Source organism: Rana temporaria, chromosome 2, assembly GCF_905171775.1.
Source record: "Rana temporaria chromosome 2, aRanTem1.1, whole genome shotgun sequence".
Lineage (NCBI taxonomy): Eukaryota > Metazoa > Chordata > Amphibia > Anura > Ranidae > Rana > Rana temporaria.
Genome location: NC_053490.1, coordinates 77,913,539 through 77,936,806, shown reverse-complemented (window position 1 = coordinate 77,936,806; position 23,268 = coordinate 77,913,539). Strand labels below are relative to the sequence as shown.

At 43.8% G+C, this 23,268-nt stretch overlaps 1 protein-coding gene across 6 annotated transcripts in view; it reads right to left on the bottom strand.

Annotated features, from left to right (window-relative positions):
- STARD13 (StAR related lipid transfer domain containing 13) overlaps nucleotides 1-23,268 on the bottom strand; it is a 452,811-nt gene that overhangs the window by 32,674 nt on the left and 396,869 nt on the right. For 5 of the 6 annotated variants that reach the window (XM_040340418.1, XM_040340420.1, XM_040340419.1 and 2 more), the window contains one exon: nucleotides 19,618-19,699. In XM_040340418.1, coding sequence (XP_040196352.1) covers nucleotides 19,618-19,699 — 82 coding nt within the window. Of the gene's footprint in view, nucleotides 1-5,050; nucleotides 5,135-19,617; nucleotides 19,700-23,268 lie in introns of those variants that run through there. The other variant, XM_040340422.1, reaches the window with a different exon arrangement.

Below are 23,268 nucleotides of genomic sequence, written 5' to 3'. Positions count from 1 at the left end.
TGTGCTAAGCAGCTGAATGCAGCAAGCCGACCTTCTGTATGTCCAAATGTACACGCGTTCCCACAGGCAAAATGCGCTGCTTTTTAGCAAATGCCGGAGGGCGGCAGTTGAAAGAAAACAACTGAGTTGATTCCCCCATTCACACACTTGATGTAATACTCTCTGCTTAGTTATATGTATTCTGATAGTGGGCAGACTTCCCCTCCGCCAGAATATACTGATCAGTGTTGCAGGCTATACCCTGCAGCACTAATTGAGCAGGGAAAATCCAATAGGACAATTGTACAGAAGTCAATTGGTAGATCAACTTCTGTACAACCTCCCTGCCTATGCATACATGGCACAAAATGTGTCCGCTTCCTGCTGACAAAACATCCCCTCCCATACATGGATTGCAATTCATCCGGTCCCTGCCATGTATGGCTGGCTTTAGCAAACTAATTGCCATCCAGTCAAGGTCTAGGTTGGCTTTGCAAAAAGAACAATATGCTAATTATTACACGTCTGACAAGATGACTTGGTAGGATGCTGTTTTGTACAATTCTTTCTGCTTATCAGGCCTTTTTTCTAGAAGCCATAGCTTGGTAATGTGCTTTTATCCAGTTTCTAATAAAGATAAGGTAATGGTTTACACATACAATACAGGTTTTATCACAGTTTCACAGTAACTATTTTGCATCACTCCATTCACAGTAGAATAGGAGCAAAACTCAGACAAATCCATTTTCTCCACAACCATACCTTTCCCCATATCTCTGAAATCAGGTTATAAAAAAAAAAAGCAACATCGGTTGAAAGATTACCCATCCAGAAAGACTTCAAACAAGCCAGAGGGTGTTTTTTCTAAATATTTGATTGAGTAAACTTCAAGATAGCTATTGCCTACAATATACTGTATATATTTTTTTATCATGTCTGCAGGAGAGGTGACCATAGCTGACCACACATTAGTCAATTATTAGCCGAGTTCAGGTGTTTTAAAGTGGAGGTTCCCCCTAAAAAAAATTCTAACAATACATTCAGAAGCCTGATTACACTGCGGGTAGGCTGGGTTTTTTTTGTTTTTTTTCGTACATACCTCGATATCTCCGTTTCATCCCTCGGCTTCCGGGTATGATTCTTGTGGGGCTGGGTGGTCCTAGCTGATTGACGTTCCTCCGACCGATGCATACTTGACGTCACGACTTTCCAAAAGAAGCCGAACGTCGCTGCGCAGGCACCGTATAGAGCCGACTCTATACGGCGCCTGCGCAATGACGTTCGGCTTCTGTCGGAACGTCGTGACGCGCAGTATGCGCCGGTCGGAGGAACGTCAATCAACTAGGTCCAGTAAGAATCATACCCGGAAGCCGAGGGATGAAACGGCGATAACGAGGTATGTACGAAAAAAAAAAAAAAAACCCAGCCTACCCGCAGTGTAATCAGGCTTCTGAATGTATTGTTAGAATTTTTTTTTAGGGGGAACCTCCACTTTAAGTCTAAATTGGCATCTTTCATCCATATTCAAGAAAGAAGGCTGGCATTTGCACACATTCAGATTATAATGCCGCGTACACACCATCACTTTATGTGATGAAAAAAAACGAAGTTTTGAAAAACGTCAATTAAAATGACCGTGTGTGGGGGAAAACGTCGTTTTATGTCTTGTGAAAAACGACAAAAAAAATTGAAGCATGCTTCAATTTTTTGTGTCGTTTTTCAAAACGTTGTTTTTTGTGTCAATTAAAATGATAGTGTGTGGGCAAAACGACGTTTAAAACAACGTTTTTAAACCTGCGCATGCTCAGAAGCAAGTTATGAAGCTAGCTTCAATGGAAAAGAGTGCTGAACGTAACCACGCTTTGCTAGAGCATTTTGAAAAAACGATGGTGTGTAGGCAACTTCGTTTTTGAAAATGAAGTTTCAAAAACGTCGTTTTATTTCTTGATTTAAAACTTCGTTTTTTTTCATCACATAAAGTGATGGTGTGTATGCGGCATAAGGCATATTTGATAAAAAGTATGATATGAAGAGACTAGCAGCAGTCAATCAGATTATTTTTACTGAACTCAGTTGTTTGCTAATGGTTGCTATAAAGCACAGGTGTCAAACAAAAGGCCCGCGGGCCGAATCTGGCCCTCCAGGCCTTTTCGTGTGGCCCTCGCACCTCTCCTGCAGCCGCAGGAGAGCTCCAACCCTCCTCTGGTCCTCCTCCAGACCCCTACTTTCTGCTTTCAAGCAATGCATCCAGCTTCTTCCCAGCAGCAGCATAAGGAAACTGTGATGTAAGGGATAGTGGGGGACTCAACTTCTGATGGTGGGGTGGCTCTTGACATCTAATGTAAGGGGAGGGGATGCGCTGGACATCTAATCCTACAGATACAACTGGCCCATTTGAGGGCAATCATAATGCTGATGCGGCCCACGATGAAATTGAGTTTGACACCCTTGCTATAAAGGAAATACTTTGCTGAATAAGTCAGGGCTCCAGGCAACCTGAACTATGGCACCATTTTTTATAATCTCAGTCATATGTACTATGTGTTTACATTAGTAAAAACAAAGCTAGAATATGCTACTGGAGGAAGTATACAGTCTGTTTTCTATGCATAACTACGCATCAAATGTACAAGCTCCGAACAAAAGAAGTTAAAGATTTTTTCTTGACATTCTATGTAGCCCCATCCCACTACGGCAGGGGTCTCCAAACTTTTCAGTATGAGGCCCATGCCGTATATTTTCCAAATATCCGCAGGTCAAAAAAATAATTGTTTAACAAATTAACAAGTTAATATATTTTCTTTTTAATCAGCATAATACGATTTAGAGCAACAGAAAAAAACCTTTCGTAAAAATAAAGCAAAGAAATTTAACGTGCGCCCATCACAATCCTACTTTACCCTAAGTTCACACCTGTGCATTTTTTTGTGTAATTTGCAGTAATGCACTTTAGTCCATTTAACCTGGTTTTCTATGTTACAGTTCAAACCTATGCGTTTTGCGGCCGGTGAGTTTTTGGAAAGGGTCGGGAACTTTTTTTCCCAGTTTTGCAGGTAATAGACTTCAATGGAATCGCACCAGAAATGCAAGTGTTGTGCTTGTGATGCGATTTTTTTATGTGTTTGCGTTTTTATTTTAACACTGTATATAGCTGGTTGCTAAGCAGGGGGCCAGGAAGCCGACCGCCGCGTCCTTAACAACCGATGAGTCCTCAGCTGTCAGCGGGATTTTTGGAGAACAAGGCCTCTTTCACACAAAGGGTCTGAAAAACTGATAGGCGGATCTAAATGGAACCCGCCATTCACCCCTATAGACCAGCGGGTGTAAACGGACTTGCATCTATTTGCACCCAACTACCTCCGATCTGGTCTGATCTAAGAAAACAGAAAGGGATCCATCCTCTTTCTGTCTAGGTGGATTGGTTCAGAAAGGAGACGAGTGTAAATTGACAGCAGGGTCCGTTTACACTCGCCTGTTCATACGTTCTGCTCAGAAAAGCATGTAATCAGTGGACAGATCCCCTGCTGATCTAATCTGATTTCGCCTTATGTGAAAGAGACCTTGAGATGTCATTTAATGTCACTTTAATGGCCTGTACACACAAGCGTAATTTCCGTCTGTAAAAAGTTGGATGGTTTTTCCGACAGAATTCCGCTCAAGCTTGGCTTGCATACACATGGTCACACAGAAGTTCTCTGAACTTTTGAGCGCTAAGAACGCGTGACATACAACACTACGACAAGGCGAGAAAAAGAAGTTCAATGCTTCCAAGCATGCGTCAAATTTTTTCCAGATATGCGTGTTTTATTCCTGTTGGATTTCCATACAGATGAACGGATTTTCAGATAAGAGTTTTTTCAGTCTGAAAAATTGAGAACCTGCTCTCAAACTTTTGCTGGCGGAAATTCCGACAGCAAAAGTCTGATGGAGCCTACACACGGTCGGAATTTCCTTTGAAAAGCTCACCTCAGACTTTTGGAAATTCCGCTCGTGTGTACGGGGCATAAGATTAGATGAGTCGTATAAGTCAACTAAGGAAATGACACTGTACAGAGATTTTGCTAAAACTAAAATTAGGGGCTATTTCAGGCAATTCATTAGACAGCTTTGGGCAAAACACTTGGCCAATCTTGTAGTTGTAGCCTTTTCTGGAAACAAAGGGCAACTGGCAAGTTATCTGGATGAGAAACAATTTGTAATAAAAAGTCATAGACAATGAAGCAGTTTACCAGTCCACAGAGACTATATTGAATTGGGGCGAATGTTTTCAACCTTCCAGATCATGTTCTTGTTATGCTTTTTTCTCACTTTTCACAGGAACACTGTGAGACTGACTCACAAATTAACCTTAACTGTCTGTATTTGTCCCCTTGCCATGGGTGCACTCCATTTTGCAGCATAGGTCATAATTGTGAATTGAGATGTAGATGTAAGGAGCATAGTTGCCAACATTTGAAAAAAATTTCCAGGGACACTTTGCAGCACAGCTATTAATTAATTACCACACTCACTTCCCCGAAGCTCCACCCACTCTGCATAATCTTCGCCTACTTATCAGATTATAGGGTCTACTCAATAAAGAGAGAATTACAGGCAGGCACACACACCATACATTATATCTGTGCTCCATTAAGCTTTAATGGTTATGATGCTTAAAGTGATAGTTTAACGTATTTATCTTTTACAGAGAAAGATAGCATAGATAGCGTTATTCTGCATTGCGCTGTATAATGTACTATTGCTGGGATTTGTAGTCCTCTATAGCTGGTGGTATTCTCCATTACGCTGTATAATGATTATACTGCGCAATGCAGATTACCACTGACCAGTTATAGAGGAACTACAAATCCCAGCAATAATACATTATACAGCACAATGGAGAATACCAGCAGCAGCTAGAGAGGAACAACAAATCCCAGCAATACATTATATAAAATGCAATGCAGAATACCAGCAGTTACAGAGGACTACAAATCCCAGCAATAATACATTATACAGGCTGCTTAATATATTATTGCAGGGATTTGGTGTTTATTTTTAAACAGGAAACTTTAAAACAGGTCCCCCTTACCTGTTTCTGAACCCTTGTAAGTCACGGCGGCGGCTCTGCGGGGGCGTGTGTCTGGCCTGTGTGGTGAGCGCGGCGTGGTCTGGGCTCGTCCTTCAGATGTCGCCCGCAGCGGCAGCCCACACACACTGTTGCCCCCCAGGACAAACCACCCCCCCTCCATTAGTACAGACCCCCCTCAGGACAAACCACCCCCCTTCATTAGTAGAAACCCCCCCAGACAAACCACCCACCCTGCATTAGTACAGGCCCCCCCCCCCCCTCCATTAGTACAGACCCCCCCTCCATTAGTACAGCCCCCGCCCCCTCCATTAGTATAGACTCATCCCCCCATCCGTACAGACTATCTCCCCCCCCCTTCATTAGTATAGACTTCCTTCATTAGCAAAATAATATAAATGTCACCGGCGCAAGAGAGAGTTGATATTCACGATCTGCTGCAGTACTATATGCACCTCCAAAAGGAAGTGAAAAAGTATGTACCAAAAAATTTTACTGCGCTGATTTACTCAAAAAACATTTTTAAACATACTGTAAAATATATTAAATTCGATTAAATCCGGTGAAAGTGTTGGAACAATGTGAACAGTGTGCAAATATATCGTTAATAAATATTAGGTTACGTGCAAAATAAGCATAGGAAAAATGTGCAAATATGCCCTATTCTTAAATTATGTACAAAAAATGTGCAAAATAATATATATATCTATATATATAAATATGTGTAAAATCACCCTCTTCAAATGCTGGGATGCAACCACCAAAATACAAAAATATGAAAATATAATGGCAAATATTAACATGCAATGTGCAATAAACCCTTATAAAGTTTCCTTTATAAGGGTTTATTGCACATTGCATGTTAATATTTACCATTCTATTTTCATATTTTGGTGGTTGCATCCCAGCATTTGAAGAGGGTGATTTTACACATATTTATATATATAGATATTATTTTGCACATTTGTTGTACATAATTTAGGAATAGGGCAACACTTTCACCGGATTCAATCGAATTTATTATATTTTTCAGTATGTTTAAAAATATTTTTTGAGTAAATCGGCGCACTACCGCAGTAAACATTTTTGGTGCATTCCTTCATTAGGAGACAATGACATCCCCCCTCGCCCTCCTACAGAGCGAGTGCGACAACCCCACCTGAGCGGCAGCTGGAGACGAGAGCCTGAGAGGAATGTGTGGAGCCGCCGCCGCGCCGCCCGGGTGGAGAAGAATATTGTGACTGTCGGTGACTGGCTGGCGGTGAGAGCGGCTCTCACAGTGACAGGCTTAGAAAGACTCATACGCCGACAAGGAGAGGAGGAGGAGGGAGGGCAGCAGTGAGCACTCTGGCGCTTGAGCGCCCTCACTTCTGTGGCGCCTGGGTGAACTGCACCCTGCGCAAACCCTCGGATCTGCTCTGAGTTTCCGCCCTCTTCCCCTGGTCGGCGCTGGCGCCGTAAGGCAAGTGTCGGCCCTGCTGAGACCCAGAAGCCGCACCTGCCTTCCCCACTAGCCGGGACAAGTCCCGGCAGGCTAAATTAGCCGGGACTAGGTCCTATTTGACGGGACTGTCCCTTTAAAAACGGGACAGTTGGCAAGTATGAAGGAGCAGTCTGAATTTACATTTCTTCACACACCCTCTTCTTACTAGTAAATTACCCCATTCAGATCATCAGGACCAGCAAAAAGAATATACATTCCCAATACTGGTTCAATAATGCCCTGCTTTGCCTTATAGGGTATGCTACACTTTATGCTGATTAGGCTTTATTGTCTTGTAAAACGTGTAGGCTCCCTGGTCTGCCATGCTTTCAATATTAGCAGCGTTCAGTGTATTCCACCATGATGTGTGTCTACTAGATACACGTACTTACATACTACACAATAAGCTGTGTTGACTGTTGCATGAACTGAATATATAAACCCCTTTTTAATAAATAATTATATGTAATGTGAAAAACACACAGTGAGCTTAGTGGTTTTCACTTCTGCCTTGCAGCCCTGGAGTCCTAACTTCAACCCATGTTTTAGAACACTGCATGGAGTTTGCATGTTCTCCCTGTGCTTTTGTGGGTTGCCTCACACTCCAAAGACAAGCTGGTAGGATAATTGCCTCCTTTTCAATATGGCCCTATTATGTGTATGCATGTAAGATAGGGACCTTAGATTGTAAGCTCCTTGACAGCAGGGTCTGATGGGAGAAGTACAGTGCATACATTGTTAGTGCTATAAAAATAACTGTAATAATTGTGCTTTAGTTCTATTTTCTGAATAACAAAAGCAGGAAACTGGTTGTTACAGCTCACCATCCTCTCCCAATTCGTTTAAAGTACCCCGCAAACTAGGACTAGTTTTTACCGTAATTATACCCTTGGGCCAATAACTAGGGCAGCGGGGTTATAGGGGACAGACTTAAAATCACAGACCGTGATGACTAAGGATGAGCTCCGGCATGTTCGCACACTCCATGTGCAGAGCCCCCCAGGAAGTCGGGACCGCGCTGCGCTAATCACAGGCAGGGATAACCCATCGGTTATTTATCCATCGGTTAAAAAAATTCAATCTTGTTTTAAATTTAACCGATGGATACCTAACCGATAGCAAAAAAACGATCGTTTGTAGGCACGTCCATCGGTTAAAAATGCACGCATGCTCAGAATCAAGTCGACGCATGCTTGAAAGCATTGAACTTCGTTTTTTTTCAGCACGTCGTTGTGTTTTACGTCACCGCGTTCTGACACGATCGTTTTTTAACCGATGGTGTGTAGGCACGACTGACCATCAGTCAGCTTCATCTGGTTAACCGATGGGAAAATCCATCAGACCGTTTTCATCGGATGGACCGATCGTGTGTACGCGGCATAAGAGGACCTTGTTCGGGACTCTGATCTAAACAGGAACTCGGATGAGGATCCTGATGTAAGGAGGGATCCTGATGGGGACCCTGATTTAAGTCTAGGCTCACATCTATGCGGCTGTGCTTAATGGGTTTTTGAGGCACGTTTACCAGTGCATTTTGCAATTTTAAACCCTTGAGATTTTGAATATGTAATGCTTGTGATGCCTAATTATATTTAAATTCCAGAATTGTTAAAGTGTATCTCTTTTTTTTGCAAGGGGAAATGAGTGAAGCCTCGTACACACGACCGAGAAACTCGAAGGGCGAAACACATAATTTTGCTCGTCGAGTTCCTTGTGAAGCTGTCGAGAAACTTGACAAGCCAATTTTCTCCATTCCCGTCAAGGAAATAGAGAACATGCTTTCTTTTTGGCTCGTCGAGTTTCTCGACAGTTTCCTCGACGAAAGTGTACACACGACCGGTTTCCTCGGCTAGTGTGTACGAGGCCTAAGAGAATTTTTTTTTTAAAAAGTTGTCACTGTTAGGCCTCGTACACACGACCGTTTTCCTCAACAGAATCCATCAAGAAAATTGGTGGCAGAGCTTTTTTGTGGAGGAAAACGGTCGTGTGTATGTTTTTCGGCGAGAAAACTGTCGTGGAAATCGACGAGAAAAAAAGAGAACAAGTTCTCTTTTTCCTCGTCGGGAGTTTCAATTTCCTCGTCGTGTTTCTCGTCTGGCTGGTTTACGACGAGAAACACGTTTGTGTGTATGCTTAGAAACCAGCGCATGCTTAGAATAAAGTATGAGATAGGAGCGTGCCTTCGGTAAAAGTAGGATTTGTAATAGAGATAGCACATTTGTCATGCTGTAACAGACTGAAAAGCGCGAATCGTCTCTTACCAAACTTTTACTTAACACGCAGTAACATGAGATTAGCAAAAGCAGCCCCAAGGGTGGCGCCAGTGGAATCAAACTTCCCCTTTATTGTGCCGTTGTACGTGTTGTACTTCACCGCGTTTGAGAACAACGAGATTTTGTCTTGACAGTGTGTACGCAAAGAAAGCTTGTCAAGATTCTCGACAATCCTAACAAGGAACTCGTCGAGGAAAACGATGTTTAATTTATGACGAGTTCCTTGGTCGTGTGTACGAGGCCTAACAAGTGTCCCCATTGAAAAATATCCCTTCACCATCTGCTGCAATATAACTGAAATAATTAGAATTCCTATCACTTTCTGTCCTTGTAATAATGGTCTTCAGGGAAAATAGGATAAGGGTAAATCTTTCCAGCTGAGACATAGACAGCAATAAAAAAAACACATGAGGTTCTAACCCATCCCTAATCTATCCAATACTAAAATAAGTTTGGGCTAAAAATACACTTTAATGCCCATACCGCTCTAAGAACAATTATAAATAAACAAATCTCCTAAAGGACCTACAAACATGACCAATGGGACTTGCAACTGTGGGAAAATCTTTTTCTGTTTTCCATAGAGAGAATTGGGAAAATGTCTTGACAGTTTAATGTCAGAGCGGCCTATGTATTGCCACAATTGTCCTACATGTGCAGCTCTTCTCCATGTCTGCACCATTAGGTAAAGGATCAACATTATTTCTGTGCACGGGCCCACTGCTGACTCTGTCTGCTACTGCAGCTAGGTTAAAGCAGAATTGAAAGTATTTGCATTAAATCTGTGAGCAGGCAGACTGTTTATCGCAGAAGACATATGTAATGTCTCTTCTGCATTAAAATATACTTACCTGCCCATTTGCAGTGTTCTGCAGAATGTAATTTTTGATGCAGATGCGTAGCTCAGCTCACACCGGCCGTAACGGTCCCTGTATGCCGGGATTACTGATCCCGGAACTTGCACAGGAGTTAAATCATCTTGCACTGGCCAATAAAGATGCCCAAAGAACAGGCACTTAGGTAAAAAATGTTGGCACTGGTGAGGGACACCTTGTGGACTTTGGACATGGGACAGGGTGGAGGTAAGTATTCCTACTTTAGTTCTGCTTTAAGTCAGGACAATGCTCATACTGGGCCAGATTCAGATACATTTACGTTGCTCCACGGCAGCGTAACGTATCCCATTTACGTTACACCGCCGCAGGTTTACAGCGTAAGTGCCTGATTCACAAAGCTCTTACCTGTAAACTTGCGGCGGTGTAACGTAAATCCGCTCGGCGCAAGCCCGCCTAATTCAAATGGGGCGGGCACCATTTAAATTAGGCGCGTTCCCGCGCCGAACGTACTGCGCATGCTCCGTCGGGAAAATTACCCGACATGCATTGCGCTAAATGACGTCGCACGGACGTCATTTGTTTAGACGTTAACCTAAATGGCGTCCAGCGCCATTCACGAACGACTTACGCAAACGACGTGATTTTTTAAATTTCGACGCGGGAACGACGGCCATACTTAACATTGCTTAGAACACCTAGGGCTCAGCCCTAATTTTACAACGCGTATCTCGACGGAAACGACGTAAAGTTAGAGCGACGGGTAACACGGACGTTCGTGGATGGCCGTAACTAGTCATTTGCATATTCTACGCCGACCGCAATGGCCTCGCCACCTAGCGGCCGGCATAGAATTGCATCCTAAGATCCGACAGTGTAATTCAATTACACCTGTCGGATCTTAGGGCTATCTATGCGTAACTGATTCTATGAAACAGACGCATAGTTAGGACGGGCGGATCACAGAGATACAACGGCGTATCAGGAGATACGCCGTCATATCTCTTTTGTAAATCTGGCCCTAACCCCAACACAATTAACAGACACTAGTGTAGCTATACAGATTGAAATCTATACATATACTCACATTTAAACAGATATGAAATATCCCTGTAATTCATAAAGAGTGTCATAGATACGCTTTAGAAATCGGTCTTTGCAACAGATTTGTGTACATGTCGGTAAGGTGTAAACTATATAGATTGAGTCCGTAAGTAATGTGATAGTGGGTCAAATCTCCTTAATAGTAGTATCCATCCATCACCAAAACCGCAGTCAATCCACCACCAGCTGTACAAACCGCTTACCAGCTCCTGTAGACCCCTTATTAGTGGGGGTCAGTGTACGCCTGTGTCTTAAAACCCAGTCGGGGCATTTCTCTGCATCTCAGGTTCCTCCACGCCTCAGATAAAACTCAGTGAGTTGAACAGAGATTTGGGTACCAAAAAGAGACGAAAGGCCGCTGTATACAATAGCATAGCATAAAATCTTTTGGGTTTATTGGATAAAAAACGCTTACAACAGTAAGTAAATAAAACACCTTATTTTTTTTGTGTCGGCCGGCACACAACCAAACAAACCGGTCAGTTGGGACACGAGGGAGATGGTGACGTCAACACGTCGCTCCGCCCTACACGTTTCATCACAAATTACGTCGTCCAGGGGGCCCCACTGACTAGGCGTGGAGGAACCCTGAGATGTAGAGAAAGGTCCCGGCTGGGTTTTAAGCCACATACCTACACCGACCCCTGTATTAAGGGATCTGCAAGAGCTGGTAAGTGGTTTCTACATCTAGTGGTGGATTCACTGCGGTTTTGGTGATGGATGGATACTACTATTAAGGAGATTTGACCCACTATCACATTACTTCCAGACTCAATTTGTTCAGATCAATTTATTCACATAGACTTTATAATCTGATTTTAAGCGTGATTCTTATATATTTTTTATTTACCGTTTGTGATTGTGTTTTACAAGGGGATTACTGCTTATTTTCTAGGGATATATGTTTATAGTGCAGTTTTTATATATATTTAATTGTATACTGTAAATGGCTGTTGCACCTCTGACAGAACTGTCCAAGCATCTCTTCTGTAAAGTGACAACGTTTTACAGGCAGAGAAGCTATTTGGAAAAGTGGGGAGAGTAAAGGTAATGTGGCAACTTGCAGTTCCACAGGAACCTAAAAGTAAATTAATAATAAACAGAGGAATAATTAAATTGGCCATAAATGGATTGAAAATTAGCCACTTCAGCAAGGATTTTTGATCTATCTTTGACTGTTCCTGCTTGACAGAGGCCAATCTAATGACCGGCGGGAATTTGGAAAATTTTCACTCGGTCAGTGCATGCAGCCAAACGGCTGCAGCACTGATCAGTGTAATGTGACAGCGGAGGAGCCCCTGCTGTCAAAATATAATAGCACAGGGATAGGTATTTTTTTTTTATATATTGGCTAATCAAAAACACAAGAAAAAAGTGCATCTATGATCATATAATTTACCCCAATATAGTAGAGTAAGGTGACCAGAATTTTAAAATGAAATCAGGGGACATATTTATTTTTTACTAGTAATGGCGGCAATCAGCGACTCTCTGCCCGCCACCGCCCCCCCTCACAGCCTGTCAAGTCTCACTCTCTGGGCCCCGGCTACTACTGGGTGGGGAGCGGAGGAAGATCACTCTGCCAGGGAAGGCAAGGAGATAAACAGGCAGGCGGCTGGCCGAGACGTGAGCCAAGGCAGAAGAACATGCGAGCGGAGCTGAATTGGTATGCACCCGAAACGGAAGAAATACCACTCCGACCAGCACATGATCATCAGAAAGGGGCACAGATAATGGAAACAAATACACCCCCTAAGCTACTAGGCCCGGAGCGGGGGGTGTAATTCAGTTTTTGTTTTTTAATTCTGCACTGACCGTCTTTGAAATTGCCCCAGCCCCTGTTCAAATCCAATCCGGGGACAAAACCAGGGACAGACTTGGTCTGGGGACAGTGGCCCAGATTCTCAAAGGGCTTATGACAGCGCAACGCAATGTACGCCGTTGTAAGTCCTAATCTGGGCCGTCGTATTTATGCGACTGATTCTTAGAATCAGTTACGCATAGATATCCATTAGATCCGACAGGCGTAAGGCTCTTACGCTGTCGGATCTTAAATGCATTTTTTTTTCGCCGCTAGGTGTCGCCTCCGTCGTTTTCCCCGTCGAGTATGCAAATTAGCAAAATACGCGAATTCCCAAACGCACGCGCGGTCGACGCAGTGAAGTTACGACGTTTACGTTAGATTTGCGACGCGTAAAGTTGCCCCTGCTATATGAGGGGCAACCAATGTTAAGTATGGCCGTCGTTCCCGCGTTGAAATTTAAAAATTTACGTTGTTTGCGTAAGTCGTCCGTGAATGGGGCTGGACGCCATTTACGTTCATGTCTAAACCAATGACGTCCTTGCGACGTCATTTGGAGCAATGCACCCTGGGATATTTTCAGAATGGCGCATGCGCAGTACGTTCGGTGCGGGAACATGCCTAATTTAAATGCTCCACGCCCCCTACCCGGCTAATTTGAATTACGCCGGCTTGCACCGGGTGATTTACGCTACGCTACGCCGCCGCAACTTTACAGGCAAGTTCTTTGTAAATAAAGCACTTGCCTGTAAAACTTGCGGCGGCGTAACGTAAACCAGATACGTTACGCACAGTTTTACGCCCAGATACGAGAATCTGGGCCAGTGTCCTCAATCTGGGGACTGTCCCCTGAAACCAGGGATGTCTGGTCACCCTATAGTAGAGGTCGTATTTACCTCCACTTTCCTTATCACCAATATGACAGTTTTTTCTGATGATTTTTTTGTAACTATAGCACCATACAGTAAAGGAGTTGCAAATAAAATGTGTTGCACGCATCAATACTAACAATGAAAATGTCGCAGGGTGTTCATGAATTTGGCACAAGGCTTCTTACCACATTTACACTACCAGAATCGTGTTGCAAATATCTCTTTGAATCAGCCCCAATATAGTTAAAACTCTCTTTACATTTTCTTGCACAGATGTATGCATTTTGCAGCGGGTAATTGATGTGTGAAATTTCTGTTAGGGCAGGGAATGATCTTGCCATTGATAATACAATGGCCCAGATTCAAGAAGCTATTGCGCCCGCGCAACCATAGGTTGCGTGGCGCAATAGCTGTTTTGCTCCCGCGTAGCGAATGCCCCTGATTCAGGAACATCGCTACGCGGACTGCAGCCTAGGATATGACAGGCATAAGCCTCCTTATGCCTTCATATCTCAGGCTGCATTCTTGCGTTGTCCGCTAGGGGGCGCGGCCATTGTGATCGGCGTATAGTATGCAAATTGCATACTACCACCGATTCACAAAAGTTGCGCGGGCCCTGCGCACGCAAGGTACGGAGTTTCCGTACGGCGACTTTAGCGCAAGGTTGCTCCTGCTATAGCAGGGGCAGCCAATGCTAAAGTATAGCCGCCCTTCCCGCTCGTGAAATTTAAATTTCACGTCGTTTACGTAAGTGATTCGTGAATGGCGCTGGACGCCATTCACGTTCACTTAGAAGCAAATGACGTCCTTGCGACGTCATTTGCCGCAATGCACGTTGGGAAAGTTTCCCGACGGAGCATGCGCTGTTCGCTCGGCGCGGGAGCGCGCCTAATTTAAATGATTCCCGCCCCCGGCGGGATCATTTACATTAGGCGCCCTTACGCCGGGCTATTTAGCATAGCGCCCGCGCAATTTACGGAGCTACTGCTCCGTGAATCGCGGGCATATCAAAATATTTGCGTGGGCGCAGAGCAAAAATCGTTGCCCTTTGCCCACGCAAATATTGCGCGGATCTACCTGAATCTGGCCCAATATATTTAATGAAGATGTAATTAAGATTTATATTCCTACAAATCATACATATAATATAAAAATATATATTTAATATCATCTACATGTTTTTTTTTTACACTAATCAAGTGTAGTGTTCGAATCCAAGTCAGGAATGCCAATGAAATGCAGTTAGCAGCTGAATCCTTATCAGTGTCTGGACTGTCTGATAGACTAAGTGGTGATTTGGATTGCTAATATCCTTGTGAATTGGAACAAGTGTCTGAACTGAATCATCATACCTTAGTGATTATCCTATCATCCGCAAAGCAAAGCAATCCAAGGGCCATCTTAATTGTATACAGCGGCCTAATATGTTTATTGCCTATTTTGACTGCAGTGGCTTATAAGGCAATCCGAGCTCTTCTGCATAATGAGTAGTACAAAAAAAAGTAGTTGATGGATTTTGTGACGTTATCTTAGAACGTGACAAACTTAACACAAAGCCTTTATATTACACCTGAGTGGATTCTGGATGTCTTGAACTATAAACTTTGCTAATTTCCAGTTCAATCGCAATCTTAATGCTATCTTTATATGCTAATACTGACAGCTAGAGGCTATTAAAAAACAAGGAAAGCACTTGAGTATCTAAAGTGGCAAGTTAGGATTGCAGAATCATGGAAAAGGAATGCTGATCATAAACACCACTTAATAATTTAATTTAGGGACTTTTATCAATGACAGAAAGGTAAATCTATCATTAAATAACTTTTCTTTTCACCATAAAATACGCTTTATCAAATAACACATCATAAAGCACCCTATTTTTCTGAATTTTGATTGATCTCAGACGTGAAAACTGACATCAAATGCGCACTTTTGGGAATTCAATAAAGTACCGACAGCTTTCTGGCACTATGGATCTTTAACCACTTCAGCCACAGAAAGTTTTACCCACTTAGGGCCAGATCCACGTAGATCGGCCTATTTTTAGGCAGGCGTAGCATATCGTTTTTACGCTACGCCGCCGCTACTTTGAGAGGCAAGTGCTGTATTCACAAAGCACTTGCCTCTAAAGTTACCTCGGCGTAGTGTAAATCTGCCGGCGTAAGGGAGCGGAATTAAAATTATATAGATGTGGGCATGTTTGATGTAAATTCTACTTGACCCCACGTAAATTACGTTTTTTTTAAACGGCAAATGCGCCGTCCGTGGGGGTATCCCAGTGCGCATGCTCCAAATTAACCCGCAACAAGCCAATGCTTTCGACGTGAACGTAATTCTACGCAAAGCCCTATTCGCAAACGTTTTACGCAAACGACGTAAAAGACGGAAAATTTGACGCTGGCCCGACGTCCTGCGCCTCATAAAGCAGGGGTAACGTTATGCCTAAAAAAGCCGCACGGAAACTACGTAAAAAAATGCGCCGGCCGGACGGACGTTTGTGGATTGGCGTATCTAGCTAATTTGCATACTCGACGCAGAAATCAACGGAAGCACCACCTAGCGGCCAGCGTAAATATGCACCTTAGATCCGATGGCGTACTAAGACGTACGTCAGTCGGATCTAGCCCAGCTTCAGGTGTATCTTGTTTTGTGGATACAAAACAAAGATACACCGGAGCATCCTAGAAGTTACATGGCGTATCAATAGATACGCCGACGTAACTTCTTCGTGGATCTGGCCCTCAATGACCAGGCCATTTTTTTGAGATATGGCACTGCGTTATTTTAACTGACAATTGCGCGGAAGTGCGACACTGTACCTAAATAAAATTGATGTCCCCTTTTTCCCCACAAATAGAGCTTTGTTTTGGCGGTGATTGATCCCATCTGCTGTTTTTATTATTTGTGCTATAAACGAAAAAGACAGTCGATTTTGAAAAAAGAAAGCGTCAACATCAGGGGCGATCAAAGGGTTAAGTGTGTTCCCTGCAAGTGTTTTCTAACTGTGTGGGGGATGGACTGACAGGAAGAACACCGAGATCCCTGTTCCTGATTACCAGGAACAGAAGATCTCTGTGTACTTTCCTGACAGAACAGGGATCTGCCTTGTTTACATAGGCAGATCCCCATTCTGCCTCTCTGTGGATCGATCGTAGGTGGCCGGCGGACATCGGGTCCGCCAGACCCTCAGATTTGTATTCCCCTCTGTGCAGTGGGTGTGCAGGCGCCAACAGTATCAAGTGCACGAAACAATGTACAGGTACGTTGTTTCGTGCAATAGAACTGCCCTGCCACATTATATATGCGGTGGATGGTCTTCAAGTGGTTAAAATGGCCTGCACCAGATTCAATAATACCTATCACCCACTTCAGTAAATTTACCGACACGTGCAGGAGATTCAGGTCATTTTTAATAGAAGCTCTTTTACAAAGTGGAGTTATTAATGCACTGAATTTACAAATATTTATCTATTTATTCATAGATAGCGAAAATGGAGGAAATTAAGATCTACGAAGACCCCAGTACAGAGTATAGCAGAGCAGCATGCAGTATTTGCAACAGCTAACCTCTCCCTGACAATATTTGATGCAGTCAGCTTCACAGCCAACAGCCTTCTAGCAGCCAGTGACACTGCAGTGGGTGGAGCCTGATGGGGAAGCTACGACACAATTTCCTGGTCAGGTGCCCTCTTGCCTGTTAAATGGTAGCAGGCAATTAGTAGGTTGTCAAATAGTAGGTTGTCTATTGGCTATAACTCTGCCCACTGCCTGCTGTCAATCACAAGGGGAGCGGACCTCAATGGTGGTGTAGTGGTAGAAAGGAAGCACAGTTGCACCGAGGGTGAAGTATCTGTATGGACCCTCCGGTCTTAATGTACACTTGGTACGTGGCCTAGTCTCATGTACCTGTCAACAACAGGCTTTTTAATCTGTGGCCCACACTAACATTTGCCATGTGGAGGCACGTTGGAATTCTAGAGTGTTAGACATTCTTTCTGAATTCCTGTGACTGCTTTTGGCAATTATAGCCCATCACTATAGCCCCTTAGGCTGGGACCAAGTATTTACATTAAAGCCACAGCAAGGAAAAATACTTAAATGTGCATTGAGATCCCATTCACACTATTGCCTTGGTAAAAGGCACGCTAACACAATGTATAGCATGAATGACCCTAATGGGGATGCCCCCACACCCAGAACACTCTGATCAGCGCTCGGAAGACCTTTTTAGGTCATGCCCCATCGACAGAAGCGGGCCACACCGCAGGCTTGTGTTGGACTGAATATTATACTATTATACTGAATAGGAGTTGTAAAGGAAAAAAATGTTTTGCCTAAAATTAATGTCTGCAAGGTAGACAGACAGAATAGTGTAATGATTCTGTTAAAAAACAAGTAAATACCTATTAAATTCCTTTATCTATATCACCCCCGGCGTTCTAGTTTCTGTTCTCTCATTCACTTCCTGGTTTGCATCGTTTGTTCATGTAAGAACTACATTTCCCAGTATGCATTGCGGCACGCCCAGTAATTCACACCTCCTTGAAGTCTCTAACACGTAGAGAGCGTCCTGCCACACAGATGTAGTTCCCAGGAGGGGGTGAGCACATTACTGACCACCGCAGTAAACCCTCCCGTCACGGTGGTCAGTAACAATCAGACAAGCAGGAAGTGAATAGAACAGAGAAGAAATGGAGCAACTTCTGAGAAAAAACGAACAATGAGGAAGTGAAAAGAGGAATGTCTGCAGGTAAAGGATGCTTATTATGAAAAAAAATGTTTTCCTTTACAACCCCTTTAAGTCTCTAACTTCAAACTAGTATGCAGATAAGGACTGGTCAGTACTTTATCCGTGGTCCAACAAATAGCCATGACCATTTTTGGGAAATCACTTGAGTCACTTGGTGGATGGAGCCTGATGAGGAGCTGAGAGACTAGTTCCCCATAAGATTCACCTTACTTATGATTGACAGCAGATGGCAGTGGGTGGTAATTTACTGAATAGCGGCTATGGCTTCTCCCACTGCCATGCACTGTCAATGAACAGCAATGTGAACCTGATGGAAAACTAGTCAGTCATTTATCCATCAGGCTTCAGCCACCACACTACAGAATATCTCCGCCGCATGGGTTAAACAGCGTGCGGGGAATATCACAGCTTTCATTTGAATAGCCGTAGTATTCCCGCTGCACCGCGTATAGACACTCCCCCTTGCTAGGGATCTGTCCAATCCCGAGCAAGGGGGAGTGTCTATACACGGCGCAGCGGGAATACTACAGCTATTCAAATTAAAGCTGTGATGTTCCCCGCACGCTGTTTAACCCATGCGGCGGCGGCATCAAGGTATGGGGGGACATGGCTGGATATATGTGGGGGACATGGCTGGATATAGGGGGGACATGGCTGCATATAGGGGGGACATGGCTGGTTTTATGGGGGACATGGCTGCATATAGGGGGGACATGGCTGCATATAGGGGGGACATGGCTGGATTTATGGGGGACATGGCTGGATATAGGGGGGACATGGCTACATATAGGGGGGACATGGCTGGATTTATGGGGGACATGGCTGCATATAGGGGGGACATGGCTGCATATAGGGGGGACATGGCTGCATATGTGGGGGGACATGGCTGCATATGTGGGGGGACATGGCTGCATATGTGGGGGGACATGGCTGCATATGTGGGGGGACATGGCTGCATTTGGGGACACATTTAAAAAAAAGTATCGATATTCGGTATCGGCGAGTACTTGAAAAAAAGTATCGGTACTTGTACTCGGTCCTAAAAAAGTGGTATCGGGACAACCCTATTTTAAACCTTTATATATTTCACCATAAAAAATTAGATTGTTATTCTCAAGACAGATATTTTCAAACTTGTGCTCATAATTTTCTACCGGTGCATGTGTTATATAAGTGTAAATCAAATTATTTTCCTCAGTTAGTGAATAAAATAAACCTTATTTGAGAGAAATATGAAGGCTGCCTCTGGTGACCTCCTTCTACGGAAGCTGGTTGACTGGCTGGTTTATATGTCACTGACTCAGGACAAGCATGCAGATTAGAAAGTCATTCTGTATATTCTCCCAGGTCAGTGACACAGAAAGTACTGTAGTCACTTGATAACATTATAGTGTTATATAAACAGCTCGCTTTTGATACAAAATAAACATTAGTATCTCAAAGAAACAAATTACCTGCAAAGTGGTTCTACATGGTCTCTATCAAGAAAATCATGGTCCTGTTTGACAGATGCAATGTCAATTGGAAACTGAGAATCTGCAAATAAAATGGAAGACTTGGTTGAGTAGATGGAAACATGGCAGCCTCTCAAACCAGTTTATAACTAGCAGAAGTAATGTGTCCATAGGTAAAGAAATACACCAAACATTGCAAAAATGTCCCTGCACTCTATCCAGCTAGCCATGACAGGAAATCGAATTAAGGGCCAGATTCACAGAGCAAGTACGCCGGCGTATATACTGATACGCCGGCGTACTTTCAAATTTCCCGCGTCGTATCTTTAGTTTGAATCCTCAAACCAAGATACAACGGCTTCTGGGTTCGATCCGACAGGCGTACGGCTTCGAACGCATTCGGATCGTAGGTGCAATACTTCGGCGCCCGCTGGGTGGAGTTTGCGTCGTTTTCCGCATCGGGTATGCAAATTAGCGATTTACGACGATCCACGAACGTACGCGCGGCCGTCGCATTTTCTAACGTCGTCTGTAGTCGGCTTTTTCCGGCGTATAGTTAAAGCTGGTATTTTGCGGCGTATACATAGACTTGCCATGTTAAAGGGGTGGTTCACCCTAAAAACTACTTTTTCTTATTCCACTGCCCCCCCACATTACAATACGATTATACGATTAAGGCTCTTATTATTTTTTTCATGCTGTACATACCTTAGTACAGCATATTCACCCGTGCATCCGGGTTGCGAGTCCCGCGGGAGTGGCCGTTCCTAACATGTGTGTGATTGACGTTTTGCCCAAAAACGAGCTCCCCCCCGTCGCATAAGCCACGTCACGATTGGCGAAAAGAGCCGAACGGCAATGCGCATGCGCAGTATAGCGCCGACTTGCCCTTCGGCTCCTTTCGCCAACCGTGACGCGGGGGGGAGCTCGTTTTTGGGCAAAACCAGCATGTGAGGAACGCCCACTCCCGCGGGACTCGCAACCCGGATGCACGGGTGAATATGCTGTACTAAGGTATGTACAGCATGAAAAAAATAATAAGAGCCTTAATCGTATTGTAATGTGGGGGGGCAGTGGAATAAGAAAAAGTAGTTTTTAGGGTGAACCACCCCTTTAAGTATGGCCGTCGTTCCCGCGTCAAAATTAGAAATTTTTTTTTTGCGTAAGTCGTCCGTGAATAGGGATGGACGTAACTCACGTCTAAGTTAAAAAAAATACGTCCTAACGATGTCATTTAGCGCAATGCACGGCGGAAAATTTTGCGATGACGCATGCGCAGTTCATTCGGCGCGGGGACGCGCTTCATTTAAATGAAACCCGCCCCCAACCCGCCCAATTTGAAATCCGCCGCCAGAAATACACTACGCCGCCATAACTTACGGCGCAAACTCGCTGAGGATTCGAATATACGCCAGGTAAGGTACGGCGGCGTAGTGTATCTCTGATACGCTGCGCCGATCTACATGTATGTGGATCTGGTCCTATATCTGTTCAAACAGTTGGGCCCCTTTTACACCTATTGGGTCCAATGCAGTGCACCAATGTGTGTTGCTTTAGGATAGGCAATTTTTTTTAATGGGCTGCCAATGCATCACAAATGCATAAAATATGAACACCCTCAGAACATGCAATTAGTAGTGCAGTGAAAGCAGGCGCATTTGTTTTCTGCACTGTGATGCCATGCATAATCAACATTCATTAACACAACACATATAGTGCCTTGAAAAAGTATTCATACCCCAATTTTATTGTGATTTTATGTGATAGACCAGGGATATGCAATTAGTGGACCTCCAGCTGCTGCGAAACTACAAGTCCCATCATGCTTGTGGCTGTCAGAGTCCCGCTATGCCCCATGGGACTTGTAGTTCTGCAACAGCTGGAGGTCCGCTAATTACATATCAGTGTGATAGACCAACACAAAGTGGCACATAATTGTGAAGTGAAAGGAAAATTATAAATGGTTTTCAATTTTTTTTTGCAAATAAATAACTGAAAAGTGTGGGGTGCATTTGTATTCAGCCCCCTTTACTCTGATACCCCTAACTAAGATCTAGTGGACCAATTGCCCTCAGAAGTCACCTAATTAGTAAATAGAGTCCACCTGTGTGTAATTTAATCTCAGTATAAATACAGCTGTTCTGTGAAGCCCTAAGGTTTGTTAGTGAACAAACAGTATCATGAAGGCAAAGGAACACACCAGACAGGTCAGAGATAAAGTTGTGGAGAAGTTTAAAGCAGGGTTAGGTTATAAAAAAAATATCTCAAGCTTTGAACATCTCACGCAGCACTGTTCAATCCATCATCCAAAAATGGAAAGCGTATGGCACAACTGCAAACCTACCAAGACATGGCCGTACACCTAAACTGACAGGCCGGGCAAGGAGAGCATTATTCAGAGAAGCAACCAAGAGGCCCATGGTAACACTAGAGGAGCGGCAGAGATCCACAGCTCAGGTGGGAGAATCTGTCGAACAACTATTAGTCATGCACTCCACAAATCTGGCCTTTATGGAAGAGTGGCTACCGTGAATTATGGTGGTGGCAGCATCAAGCTGTGGGGATGCTTTACTTCAGCAGAGACAAGGAAGCTGGTCAGAGTTGATGGGAAGATGGATGGAGCCAAATGCAGGGCAATCTTAAGCCTCATACACACGACCGAGGAACTCGACGGGCAAAACACATCGTTTTCCTCGTCGAGTTCCTTGTTAGGCTGTTGAGGAATTCGACAGGGCAAGTTTCTCCATTCCCGTCAAGGAAAAAGAAGACATGCTCTCTTTTTGGCTTGACGGGATCCTCGACAGTTTCCTCGTCGAAAAATGTACACACGACCAGTTTCCTCGTCGAAAAATGTACACACGACCAGTTTCCTCGGCAAAAAAAAAATCCTAGCAAGTTTCTTGCTGGTTTTTGCCAAGAAACTCGGTCGTGTGTACGAGGCCTTAGAAGAAAACCTGTTAAGAGTCTGCAAAAGACTTAAGACTGGGGCAGAGGTTCACCTTTCAGCAGGACCACGACCCTAAACATAAAGCCGGAGCTACAATGGAATGGTTAAGATCAAAGCATATTCATGTGTTAGAATGGCCCAGTCAAAGTCCAGACCTAAATCCAATTGAGAATCTGTGGCAAGAAAACTGATGTTCACAGACGCTCTCCATCCAATCTGACAGAGCTTGAGCTATTTTGCAAAGAGGAATGGGCAAAAATGTCACTCTGTAGATGTGCAAAGCTGGTAGAGACATCCCCAAAAATACTTGCAGCTGTAATTGCAGCAAAAGGTGGTTCTACAAAGTATTGACTCGGGGGGCTGAAAACAAATGCATGCCACACTTTTCAGATAATTATTTGCAAAAAAAATTGAAGACCATTTATTATTTTTCTTACACTTCATAATTATGTGCCACTTTGTGTTGGTCTATCACATAAAATCCCAATAAATTACATTTACGATCTGCATTGACTATAAAATAGACCAGTAAATGTAGCCAAACAATGAATTGCATGGATAAATGGCACTAGATGCACTCTTTCTTTATTCACCTTTCTGGTCGATTAACTATTGTAATAAATGTGTGAGTTCAGCAGAACCCTATGTACAGGTTAGTGCAATGCTCTACAGCAGTGGTCTCCAAATGGTGGCCCGGGGGCCAG